This window comes from Dinoponera quadriceps, unplaced genomic scaffold (genome assembly GCF_001313825.1).
Source record: "Dinoponera quadriceps isolate SergipeBrazil2010 unplaced genomic scaffold, ASM131382v1 scaffold1146, whole genome shotgun sequence".
NCBI lineage: Eukaryota > Metazoa > Arthropoda > Insecta > Hymenoptera > Formicidae > Dinoponera > Dinoponera quadriceps.
In genome coordinates, this window is record NW_014555229.1 from 104268 (window position 1) to 117360 (window position 13093).

General features: G+C 43.9%; 1 protein-coding gene across 24 annotated transcripts in view; it reads left to right on the top strand.

Annotated features, from left to right (window-relative positions):
- LOC106743577 (ankyrin-3-like) overlaps positions 1-13093 on the top strand; it is a 116212-nt gene that overhangs the window by 75288 nt on the left and 27831 nt on the right. For all 24 annotated transcript variants that reach the window (XR_001374377.1, XM_014617565.1, XM_014617566.1 and 21 more), the window contains 11 exons: positions 217-441; positions 928-1088; positions 1197-1408; positions 2306-2510; positions 4422-4611; positions 4778-4913; positions 5781-6111; positions 7367-7570; positions 8528-8769; positions 9410-9464; positions 10074-10301. Coding sequence is in view for 23 of the 24 variants with exons in the window: in XM_014617565.1 (XP_014473051.1) it covers positions 217-441; positions 928-1088; positions 1197-1408; positions 2306-2510; positions 4422-4611; positions 4778-4913; positions 5781-6111; positions 7367-7570; positions 8528-8769; positions 9410-9464; positions 10074-10301 (2189 nt within the window). In the remaining variant the exon portion in view is untranslated. The remainder of the gene's footprint in view (positions 1-216; positions 442-927; positions 1089-1196; positions 1409-2305; positions 2511-4421; positions 4612-4777; positions 4914-5780; positions 6112-7366; positions 7571-8527; positions 8770-9409; positions 9465-10073; positions 10302-13093) is intronic.

Consider the following 13093-nt stretch of genomic DNA (forward strand, 5'->3'; position numbering starts at 1 on the left):
ATATATATATATATATATATTTATATTTATATATATATTTATATTTATATATCTATTATTTGGATACGTAAGAGATAGATTTGGACTGCGTGTCTTTTTTAAGCATCCCGAAAGCAAATACTTTGTTTTCTTCTCTGCAATACTGTCTCGTAACGCGGTGCCTCGTGATTGTCAATACCCCCCAGTCGTATAACCCGATGTCCTAAATCTCTTCAGCTTCCTGGTTTCCTTCCTGGTGGACGCGAGAGGTGGTGCAATGCGCGGATGCAGGCACAGCGGCGTCCGCGTGATTGTCCCACCGCGCAAAGCCGCGATGCCTATGCGTGTCACATGCAGATACTTGAGAAGGGACAAATTGACGAATCCACCACCCTTGATGGAGGGGGAGGCGTTGGCCAGCCGTATCCTCGAACTGGGGCCTGTGGGTGCAAAATTCTTAGGGTACGTCTCGCATATTCGTGAGAATTTATTTTCTTCACGCTCAAGGTGATAAAAGCTTTTAAAGGCATCTTAAAGACGCCTAAGAGTATAAAGTAGGACGTCCTTTAGACGTGTTTAAGGATATCTTTAACTTGTTCTTTAGAAATTCTTGTTACCTGAAAAGGGAATTATTATTATTATTACGATGAGGACGTGAGACAATTTCTATTGGCTTGCATTCTCTCTAGAAAAAATTAACAAATTAAAGATACAAATAGATAAAAAAGACAAATTAAAAGATAAAGTTAATTAAGATGCATTTATTACTTGAATTTTTCTAGAGAGAGAGAATACAATGTTTGTTGTCTCTTTATCTCTCTCTAGAAAAAAAGTAATTAACAGATTACAGAGACAAACTGAAAGATAAAAGTAATTATGATGCATTTGTTAATTGCAATTGTTAATTTTGACCTCCGTTAATTTGAATCTTAATTATTTCTCGTACAGCCCTGTTATCATAGAGGTACCACACTTCGCGTCGCTGCGCGGAAAGGAGCGGGAAATAGTGATTCTTCGATCGGACAACGGAGAGACCTGGCGCGAGCACACCTTGGAAGCCAGCGAGGAGGCTGTCCAAGATGTGCTTAACGAGAGCTTTGAGGGAGAAGGTGCGTCTCGAGCGATGATCTCATCTCCTATTCCCTTCACGCAGCTTTTGAACGCGCATACGTGCGAGCACGGTATTGTCGCACTAATAATGTATCGCTATTTTCCAGAGCTAAGCCAGCTGGAAGATCTCCAAACGTCACGCATCGTTAGGATACTCACCGTAGATTTTCCACATTACTTCGCGGTGGTATCTCGTATCAGGCAAGAGGTCCATGCGGTTGGCCCCGAGGGCGGCACCGTGTCGTCGTCCGCTGTGCCACAAGTACAAGCTGTCTTCCCGCAAGCGGCCCTTACCAAGAAGATCAGAGTCGGTCTGCAGGTATCTCCTCCGTTTACTCCCGCCGCCGTCGCGCTCGATTTTGAATCACAGTCGTTGCGTGATTTCATGAATTATTTATTTCATTCATTCATTCATTCATTAAACGGATCAATAATTCATTTGATGATTCAATACATTGGATGAATTAATGATCGCAACGTAGCATTTTGTATCTTGCTGGCATTCTTAATTTGAAACCTGGCACACCAATTTCTTCCGTACAGAGAGAAAAAAAGTTTCTCTAGATCTACTAGACCTGTTTCTCTGACTTGGGTCTGTTTAATATGAACAGCGTAATTTAATATTAAATATCATTTTGTTTGGGTAAAAATACCGTTGTTTCACTAGAATAAACCTGTTACTTGATAAGAAACGCAGTATCATTTAGATGAAATAATACTTCGTTTTATAAAAAGTAATTTATTTCACCCGTGTTAAATATCGTTTCGTCGAAACAACGAAGTTTTTTCATTCTTTTAATATTTTTCTAACATAGTGTTACATCTTCCAAATAATTTATTGCTTGTGGCAACTGTTGTAACATTTGGATGAGAGTACAAATGAAATATATTACTTGACGTAAGGATATTCGTTGCTTGAAGAAACAATCCTGTTTGTTGAGTCAAACATTCATTTGTTTGCTCTATTCCAAAAGTTAAGTTTATTTCACTTGAAAAGGTATTATTAATTTTAAAGAAACTTTCTCTTTGTATAGTTAACCTGGTCGTTAGTTCATTATTGCCATTATTACCGTTAATTAAGCTTATTATTTATTTTTATTCTTATTATTCATCTTTATTTATTTTCATTTATTTATTTTCTATTATTTTTCATTACAACAGTTATTTATCAGGCTGAACAAAGTTCTTACGGCTATTATCGTTGCACTACGTGCAGGCACACCCGATACCCGCGGATCTCGTTGCCAAATTACTCGGGAACAGAGTGGCGGTGTCTCCGATCGTTACCGTCGAGCCGAGACGAAGAAAGTTCCACAAACCGATAACCTTAACTATCCCGGTGCCACAGGCGGCCAACAAGGGAATGATCAACCAATACTCCGGGGACGCACCGACCTTGAGGCTCCTGTGCAGCATAACTGGTAATATATGCTTGCACGTAACATTGTAGAGCAGCGTACCGTCTTACTGGAGAATCTCTTACCGATAGACGGCGAAAACTAACATACGTATATCAAGCCGCATATACATATCTATATATATACATATATATATATTTCTTTACATGTGTCCCTTCGGTGTACATATATATATGCTCTCTCGTGTTTGCCGAATCGCCGTAAATGCGCATTCGAGTACCGACTTTGGTAGTTTAGCAGGCATGAACGCAGTACGGAGTAGGGCTATTCTCGACTGTGTTCTCTCAGGTCGTCGGGACTGCCAAATCGTGATATTTTGTTGCACGAGAAGGTGATGGTGGTGATGGATAGTGATGGCGGTGATGATAGTGGTGGTGGTTGCTTAAATGGTAGTAGAGCACTTTTGCAACTCGTGTTGGTTCTTGTATGTGCGGCGAGCAGCAACGGTCCGGAGCGAATCCTCGTGGCTTGCGTGGCAAGATAGTACCGATAACGATGTGCAACGGGCATTCATTGTGACGTTCTCACCTCGAGGACTCGACGAATCGATTCTCCACATGTGTGTGTGTGTGTGTGTGTGTGTTGAAAAATATGTTTGTTGTTCACCCTTTTTTTTTTGTTTTCGTTGTGAACGACTCGACGCGCGTATTTACGCGACGCGAGGGACGCGTCCCGAGGACCTTTTCGGGTAGAGATTTAAAAGGGAGATGGTAGCTGCATGTCTCATAGAAACATTGCGTTGAGTATCATTATTGTATACATATATCTTGTTGTGATTCATTGTTAATGCTTGCATATTGTTAGGATTGAGTCATTTAGGTATGGATTATCAATTAACCGTAGATCTCACATTTCTTACTTACCCTTAGCCCATCGTGTGAGCCGTTAACTTGCCAAGTTTTTGTTCCAGCACCACGTTCCGTTTGACTGGTAAATCGCTTCTTCGATCTTGTGCATTAGTGACTCGCCGTTTACATGAAATTGTGTCTGCTCATGAGATATGTGTATCTTAGGCTGCCGCAATATAATGCGTTCCTCCGTGATAGTTTCCACGTTTTAGTCGTGATAATTCGGCGGGACTTGCGCCGTTTTAACGATACCACATACACATTAAATATTCCCACTTGGACTCTCTCTCTCTCTCTCTCGTCCAGTCTCAAAGTCGCGATCGTGAATAATCGTATTCTCAGCTACAACAACGCGCGTGAAATATTCGAGCTCTGATTACACACACACAATTGTTTCGCGATTGATCTTTCGATTCTTCGGATCGGTCTCGCCTGCGAAAATTTACATTTTTCCTTTCACACATACACACACATACGACGACGACGATATATTATTCTGATAACAATAACAACAGACGCGCGTACTCGAGCGTAATTCGATTAACAATCTCTTTCGTGGTCTTTTGTACATTCCGTTTGTCGCTTAAATATTATCTTCTACTTCCACACACACACACTCACGACTGCCTCTCACACGATTCGGATAGCGCTTCTTCTTCGTTTTGCAAGCATTACCATTCTCGGTCGTTTATTTCTATCTCTCTCGACCGATGTATCTATTTTTTATTATTACACACACACATTGATAAGTAGCACCTGGCGTCAGCGCACCGCTGCAACGACCGTTCTTAAATACGACGTGCTTCTCGGACTTGTTATTGCCGATTGTTGTCAAGCGTCATTTTTTTTTGTTCTTTTTTTTGCGGTCAGCTTTGATTCTCGTCCGACCTGTCTATCGTTCGTATTTAATTCCGGTCGTGCGAGATTATCGAAGTACTCTACACATACGTACATTTAAATACACACACATACATATACACACACGTGTTTCACTCTCGCCATTTGCGCATTTGCAACACGGACATATTTTAATAATGTTATTGGACTTGGCATGTATGTCGTTCAGGGGGTCAGACTCGGGCAGTCTGGGAGGACGTCACAGGCTCGACGCCGCTGACCTTCGTGAAAGATTGCGTCTCCTTCACCACTACAGTCTCCGCACGCTTCTGGCTGATGGACTGCCGTAACATCTCCGAGGCCACGAAAATGGCCACGGAACTGTACACGCACGCAACTCACGTGCCGTTCATGGCCAAGTACGTATTGCCCTGCGGATGATGTAACGCATGCCCTGACGATGATGACGACGATGATATTACGCGACGCACACGTGAACTTGGAATTACCGGCTCGGCAAGTGCGAGCCAGGTAAAAGCGATGTGTCCCTTCTAATGTGTTTTTCTCTTCCTCTCTCACGCACAGGTTCGTGGTGTTCGCGAAACGAGTGGATCCAATGGAGGCGAGACTACGCGTGTTCTGCATGACGGACGACAAAGAGGACAAGACTCTGGAGCACCAGGAACACTTCACGGAAGTCGCCAAGAGCAGAGACGTTGAGGTGATTCGGATATTTTCTTTTTTTACAACACTCGCTCAAGTTTTCTGCAAGGAATTCGAAGGGAAATGACTTACGTTAACTTTTTGTCGGCACATTTCTCTCGCCGCTTATTCTGGTTGTGATCCCTCCCCCCTCCCAGTAAATTTTCAGATATGCTTTCACTGAAATATCTATAAATGTATTTACTCTATATGCAGGTATATTAATGTTTCTCAAGAAGCAAGTGCAAGAAGGAAATTTGAGAAATTTGTCGCGATTATTGTTTAAACAAAAACATATAACATAAAATATAAGCAAAGATTCTGCACAGAAAAAAAGGGTAGAAAAAAATTGTATGCGCTTCAAGAAAGAAATTTCTACGTTTGCGTGTGTAATAATTCAATAAACTGTGGAATCTGAATTTTTCGCTCGAGAATGATGCAAGATGAAAGATCGTTTCGAATTACTGCTGTGACAGCTGGCCGCAGTGGCCGGAATTGTCGATTTGGATCCGGGATACAATTACGTCGATCAGTTTAATTTAACCCGTCCGATGACGATTCTTACGTCTATTTCTATCATGACGTGAATCTAATCGACGATTGACTCGACGCAACCGGCCAATCCGCATTGATCGGGTTCGGCTGATTGGCCGATGCGATTTCGTTCGAGCTAATCGTCGATTGGATTTAATAAACCATGACGGCATCACCGGCCTTTTTCTTTTTTTTACCGTTTGTTTACCTCCGGAGCCTTCAGTGTCTATCTTTATGAGGTAATTTGTCCAACGACGAGATCATCGTTGCTGCATACGTCGGCGACCGTGACATTCTCCGTGAGAGACCGTTCACGTACGTTCGAATCGGTATCGTAAACCTTTGCCCGCAGGTTCTGGAGGGGAAGACGCAGTACATGGAGTTCACGGGCAATCTCGTGCCCGTGCTGAAGACCGGCGAGCAGCTCCAGCTGCCGTTCCGGGCGTTCAAGGAGAACCGAGTGCCGTTCACCGCGAGGATAAAGGACCCGGACGCCGCGGACATGATGGGCCGCATCATGTTCATGAGCGAGCCGAAAGTTCCACGTGGCGAGCTGCCGCAGACGCCGATCTGCACGCTGAATATCCTGCTGCCCGAGAAGATTTCGCCGGACACCGCGGTCTCCGAGCTCGACCTGCTCGAGCTGTCCAAGAACTACAGCTTCCTGCGCGACGGTGGAATAAGTAAGCGACCAGGACATCCTCTAATAGTAAAAAAAGCAGAGGGCACAAATGGCGAATTCGATCGTCCGCTTTAAATCGCCGCCCGAGATATCGCCTCTTTTATAATAGCATCGTCCTATATTTATGAACGCATAAATCATGATATCCTAATCCGTTCTCCGAGTTTGCCAGATGAAGTAGGGGAGGGAAAATCCTTAATATTTGCAGCGCAATAATCAAAATTACTTGGATAGAGGGCAAATCGTAAATTTATCGAACATAATTGCTTTAACGATCTCTTTCACTTTAAAGAAGTTTTATGGCTGCTTTCGAGGTAAGAGAGAAGTCCGTTAAGGATTGCAAAAAGTCGAAATTGCCTGAAGAGCATGTAAATCGTAAATTTATCATCGCATTAACGTCAGAATGCACTGTAAAGGCCATTAAGAGTAATGCACGTTCGGTATAGGAATTAGGATTTCTAATTGCACTAAAGCAACCGTGAATAACTTCTTAATTATCTCTCGTCTTCATTCTTTTTTTTATCGAATATCTCTCTGTAAAGCTTCTGAACATTAGACAAATTTTATTTCACACTAAAGGTAAAAATTACGCGAAAAATATCAAAGTACTGTGGCGTAACATGAGCACTTTTCTGACAATGAAATAATTAATTTACCATTTATCAAATAATTAATGTAAATTCATATTTGCAAAAATAATTTTCTCCTACAAATATGACGCGACGATATCATTATTAAGTGTTAAGTAACTACTTCGTGTATAGCAACCTTCAACATTCACCAATCCGGTGTAATGTAGGTGATCGAGCTCGTTAATAGATACATATTACGTTGAAAACTACAAATTAGGAAACATCGTACACTGCTAAATATCATTGGGAGAGCGTTCTATTCTATTAATAATCTTTCGCTCATTACTTCGAGCTGAAATTACACAATCGTCTCGCGTATTCGACTCTCCAGATTCGGTCTCGTGAAAAACAGACATTTCCCTTCTCCCACGCATGACGACACCAACACAGACGATAACAACACAGTAGTCGCGTAGACTCGAACGTAATTCCATCAACAACAATCCAGTCCTCCACCGATCCTCGTGATCTCGTATCTTTCGTATCCGTCGCTCAAGCATTATCTTCTACTCATACACACACACACACACATACCGTCTTTCACACAGCACTTCGGCCAGCGATTAAAGCCGGATTATGGTGATGATTCTCATCTGACGAATCTCGCTGTGTCTCCCTTTCCAGGCAGACCGGACGCCATCCACAGAGCGACTATTCGTCTGACGGACATCGCCAATCTGCTGAACACGGATTGGGAACAGTTGGCCGAGGAGCTGAACATACCGCCGAACGATGTGGCCCTGATCAAGCAGGAGTACCCGGATAAACCGGCGCAGCAGGCAGCTGCGATGTTCAAGATCTGGCAGAACAACGGGAACAAAGCCACCGGTGAGTTTTATGGCCGGATTACGTAACGCCTCTCTCACTCTCTCTCTCTCTCTTTGTTGTGTGTGTATGTGTGTACGTGCCTACGCACGAGGCCGAGCTTTTGGTGAATGAGAGGCGACCGGTGGACCACGTCTCATGGGTTTTTAACTTTAAATAAGAAAAAGCCCATTCCCCTCCCCCCTCCTCCCCCGACAAGGTCAATTAATTGCGCTACAGTTGAGTCACACGCGAGGAATCTCAACCCAGCTACGTAGATGATGATCTCATTGTGCATTATTATGCCTGACATAAGTCTATACAGTCCCTCCCTTCCCTCCCCCTAACCCCGCTGATGGCATTGCCTCGCGGCAGTTTCTGCAATCGGCAGAAATAACAAGCAGTCAGTGGGCATAGTACGTGATCGGCGGCGCCGAGTAGCGAAAGTGATTAAGAAGATATAAGTGTCCTCCTTCGCGCGACTTTACCTCTTCTTCTTCTCGTTCTTCATTCAAGCCGGTTTTCGTCGCGAGTCGTCCCACAGTCCCGGTGGCCGTTCGTATTAAAAAGGGCGCTTTCACTTTTCCCTCGCGCCCTGATTTCCTTTTTTTCCTTCTCTTCGTTCCTTCTCGCGGAAGGTGCGGAAGTTCGTAGACTTTATCGTGACTTGGATTTAAACGAAGATAGAAAATTAAAAAAAAGAAAAAAAGAGAGAAGGACGATGTTCATATCTCTGTATCAAGAGTACGAAAGTCAGAATCAGTGCACGAGCGAGCTGCTGTTGATATTCCGGAGATGTCCTTGCTCGCCGAATTCAGGTTTGTGCGAAGCGAAATACAAACGCGAGGATATCGGTGATTCGAAAGTGACCGAAGATATGTTGTGTCCTGTATTTGTTGATGAGAATTGCGAGAGTTTGGTGATCGCCGCGGGGGAAAACGCGCGAGATGATGACAAAACGGTGTGTTGTCCTTTTCGCAGGGAATACGTTGGAAAAGGCGCTCAACAAGATCGGCCGCGAAGATATAGTGAACAAGTGTATCTTCAACGTCGAGCTGGTGACGGACGACGTGGAGAAGGCCGTTGCGCGGGTCAGATTAGATCAGCCCGGCTTCGACTCGCTGAAGGAGGAATTGGGCCCGTCGCGGAATACGTCGCTCCGTCGCGATGCAACGATGGACCCTAAGATGGATCCAGATTACGAAGAGCCTGACAGAATGAAGGTGTGTTTCATGCGAATCTAGAAAATTTCACGTGCCGTGTTCACCGTCGAGGTAGTCGTGCTGTGAAATCCCGGGAATATCGATGACGATATTAAAGAACTCTTGCATAAATTTATTATTTATTGAGAAAAAATATGCTTCCTTGTAACTTTGTTTAACTGCCTGAGTGGCAAATATTAATTTTGAGCGTGATGCATATAAATCGGGCATAGGAGCGGTTCAGCTGTGAAAAATAGCGAAGATGTAAAATCTGACTATAAATATCGAGACTTGAATCTTCGAGAATATCCCAGCAGAAGTTGGTCGACGTTTTTTCAAACGTGCTGTACAAATCACAGTTCAACTACAAATACCATCCGCATACCGTAGAGCGTCTACGGATAAAAACTTTTCTTTTTTTCACTTATCGGCTCTTCGTTAGCGTCGAGAATTATCATCGGGGCGCACACTTAAGTACGCATAGTGATGATAAAATTAGAGAGATACGATCCGTCCCCCGTGCGATATCTCCGGGCGGCTTTTTCGCATAAAGGAGGAGCCAGAAGCCGCCCCCTCTCTTAATACGTATCGGCAATTTGCTCGAATAACTGCGTTTCCGCGAGCGTGGGACTCTTGTAATTCTCGATTCTCTTTGTTCCAGGACTCCGAGTCGGTCGAGGATCTCAGTATCACCGGCAACGTGCACGACAAACGAAGTAAGTGTAACTCGGCTCTCCGTGTCGATGCAATTTTTTTTTTTTTCTTTCTTTCTTTTACTCGCTCTTGCATTGCGCTCTTGTATTGCGTACACGCGATTCGTCCGAACAAGGGAACTTTCTCAAAATTACACTGTATCTTCTTCGCCCCATCGTGCCGCAATATACGCATCTCTCGCAATGAGAACGTGTGACGCGTCACGGCTCGCAGCATTCGAATGAATGACACATACACGCCGAGACACACACAACGCGCTCTATTATTAGTAAGCAAATTGTGTGGACATACCACATATATACATCACACGTACCCACATATATATATATACACACATGTACATACGCATACCAATGCGCAAACCGTGCACCTTACTCGCGCTTACTTAGAAGGACACGTTAGTCAACGCTTGGTGTACGATATTTTTTACACAACGGCCACCTCTCTCTCTCTCTCTCTCTTTCTGCCCCCCGCATTCGTCTCACACGAATTCGTTGTCTCGCATCTCATCAACATTATCAACGTCATCGTCGTCGGTCGTTGTCTAAGCATCTCATGTTCTCCGTTACCGTTGCCGCTGGTCGTTTACACACATTTTCTGCACTTCACAGCCAAACAGCACATCACAATCACAAACGGCACTGTATTCAACGGAACCTCGACCCCCATCAAAGCCAAATACGCGAGCGACGAGAAAGAGCTCGGCGACATGATGGCCGATTATCTCACGCACAAGTGTCACGTGGCCGACACGATGAGCAAAAAAACGCGCGACGAACTGGACGATCCGGAGAAAAAGCGGCAGAAAGTGATCGCGGACGCCAACAAGATAGTATCTGGTAAGTGACACGAGTGTGCGCGCTTTCGCGGTAAACGGGAAATGGTGGGGTTGAGGGGCCGTGCTTCACTCTGCTGGCAGAGCAGGCGGCAGCCGTTAATCGATCCTAAGCGCGGAGCTACGTCGCCAAAGTAAAACCAAATAATTAATAATAATAATAATAATATGTTGTTAATCATAATAACGATGATGATGATGAAACAGACACACGGGACTGCTGCGCATTCGTTGTTTCCGGGGGTTTTTCTCGTCAGCATGACTGAACGTTGATATTAATGCTGCGGGCGCACGCTTCAGCCTAGAGGAGATCGATTTGTTACTCGATTATTATTAACCATCCGTCGGCGAACCGTTTCGCCGGCGCTGCCATTAGGACTCGCTATAATCGCAGCCGATTACTCACAACTCTCCCTCCCTCCCTCTCACCCCGGGCCCTCTCTCGGTGATATCGTGTTCATAGTTATGAGGAAATCCTCTCGTACGAACGCTTCGGTGTCGTGCGGAAAACTCCGTTGGAATGCGGCGGTCCCATTTCCCAGACACGATGACACCGAACATTTCCTCTAATCAGACGCCGTTTCCGGATATTCGTGCGTCATGATCGCTGCTTCGGGACGTCGACAGTCATCGGGCATGAATATTCGGGCGCAATTGGGTGTCTGATTAGGAATGTTTGATGTCGTTATACTTAAGGAATGGGACTCTGTTAGTCCGGTTTTATGATAAGAGCGAGTCATCAGCGCTAAAGTTATTATTCTTTAGTTTTTATCGCTCGTTGAATGTTTCGACGATGATAAAACGAGACTTTAGCGCTAATAGCGCGCTCCCCGAACGCGCTCTGAGTGCGGTGAGTCTTCATTCTTTTGCTCCGGGCAATAAAACGTAACGAATTTCCCGACGAAAGCTGTTTCTCGCGCTGCCAAAAGTTGTAGCAACGCTCGAGGCTCCTGCCGATTCGCTGTAACGTCCTTGTCTGACGACGCCGGAAGCGGATAGAACGCATGTCGAGAATTCTCACGTTTTGTGCTCAAATAAAAAGATACATCCACTAATTGACACTTGTGGTCGATTCGGCACACCTGTAAATAAAAACTTTTCCTTCACCCGAACGATCGATGAATAGTCGCAAAATTAACTTGACGCGGAACCTCCCTTTCCAACCTCTTTTTCTCACAATTCTGTCGGTATTTTGCAACTTTACAATTGTGCTGAATCGATCACAAACGTCACTTCGTGGGCGTATATTTTCTCATTTGAATTGTAGAACGTAAAGAATTCACGGCATCCGTTTTCACGCTTCTGACGTCATCAAATGAGGACGGCTGCGGGTCTTATCAGGAGCCTTAAATCTCAATAACTGCGATGTCCGATAGCGCTGGAAACGTTTTTTTGTTGGAAATTACGTTATACTTTAATGCTTCGAGCAAAAGGTTAAAGATCTACTGTATCCATCGTAGACCCGGTCGATCAAACGAAGTCTTCTGTACGGTTCCCCCTCTCTTTTCGAGGAGCTTCGTGCGTTTTTTCGCGCTCTGAAGCGTTGTTTGTTGCCTTGATACTGAACAACGCATTACTTCATTACGTTATTAGAGATAATTGCTTATACGTAACTTACTCGAGAAACAGCGAATACCGCCGTGTCGGGCTACCTCGTCACGAACGGCGGAATGAACGAATGTGTAATTGCTCGTTTAACGATTCAGTGATTATCTTAACAGATAGTATATATACAGTGTTTGCCTCAGATTTGTCATTTAGATTTGCTATTTAGATGATTTCAAATTCATCTAAACGAAGATGAGATGAAAATCTGAAAAATGCGTCTTAGATGAGTTGAAGATGATTTTGCTTTTAATTTATCTAAGTGAAAAATGAGATAAGTAACGCTACGTATCTGGATAATTTTTTAGATGATAGTGTTTTCATGAGACTTTATAAGAATTTATAATAAAAATTACGCAGATCCCATATTTCTCCCATCTAGATAGATAAAGACGATCTATTTATTCATATGGATGATTATTTAGATAATTGTATCTAGATACCGGCAAACACTGTTTATACATTACAAAGAATCTCGCGAAAAGAGAGACGTGGATTTCAGTGCCGACGGTTGAATTCGATGAAACACGTTATTTAATAACGTAGAGTCCAAGTAACGCCTCTCACCGTCGTAAAGAACAACGGACTTTCTTTGGTTCTCATGTAAGTATGCATCGTCGGATCGACGGTGGTGCGTGCGCACGATTTCATTTCCAGGCGGATATCCATACGCGCTCAGTCGAGTCGATCCTATCCTTGCTGACTAGAGAACCGTTGTTGTTATTGTTGTCGCTGTTGTTGTTTATCATAGTGGCACAATGATTCTGGACACGATTCACGATTCAGTGCAAACAATAAAAAAACCCATCATCATCATCTCGGCTTACGAACGTAAACGGACGTGCGTTTCGCAATAGCGCGAACGACGTGCGTGTGCACTAAACTGCGTTCTTTTTTTTTTTTTACCTCTGCGTCTCATCTTGTTACTTCCACTCACAGGTTCTGGAGGCCGAACCGTCTGCGGATTCTCTTCAATAATTATTTACCTCAGCTTGCTTTAATTTTTAATATGTAACGGATTATTTACATTTCGCCTGTCGAAGCAGCTCTCTCTCTCTCTCTCTCTCACATCTCCACTTGTATATTATACAATAATTTTGGTATCTCATTTTTAATCTCTCTCTCTCACCGCCCCGCCGTCCCACTAATGTCCCCCTGTTGTTCTGCCGACACTTTCGATTAATTTGTTTC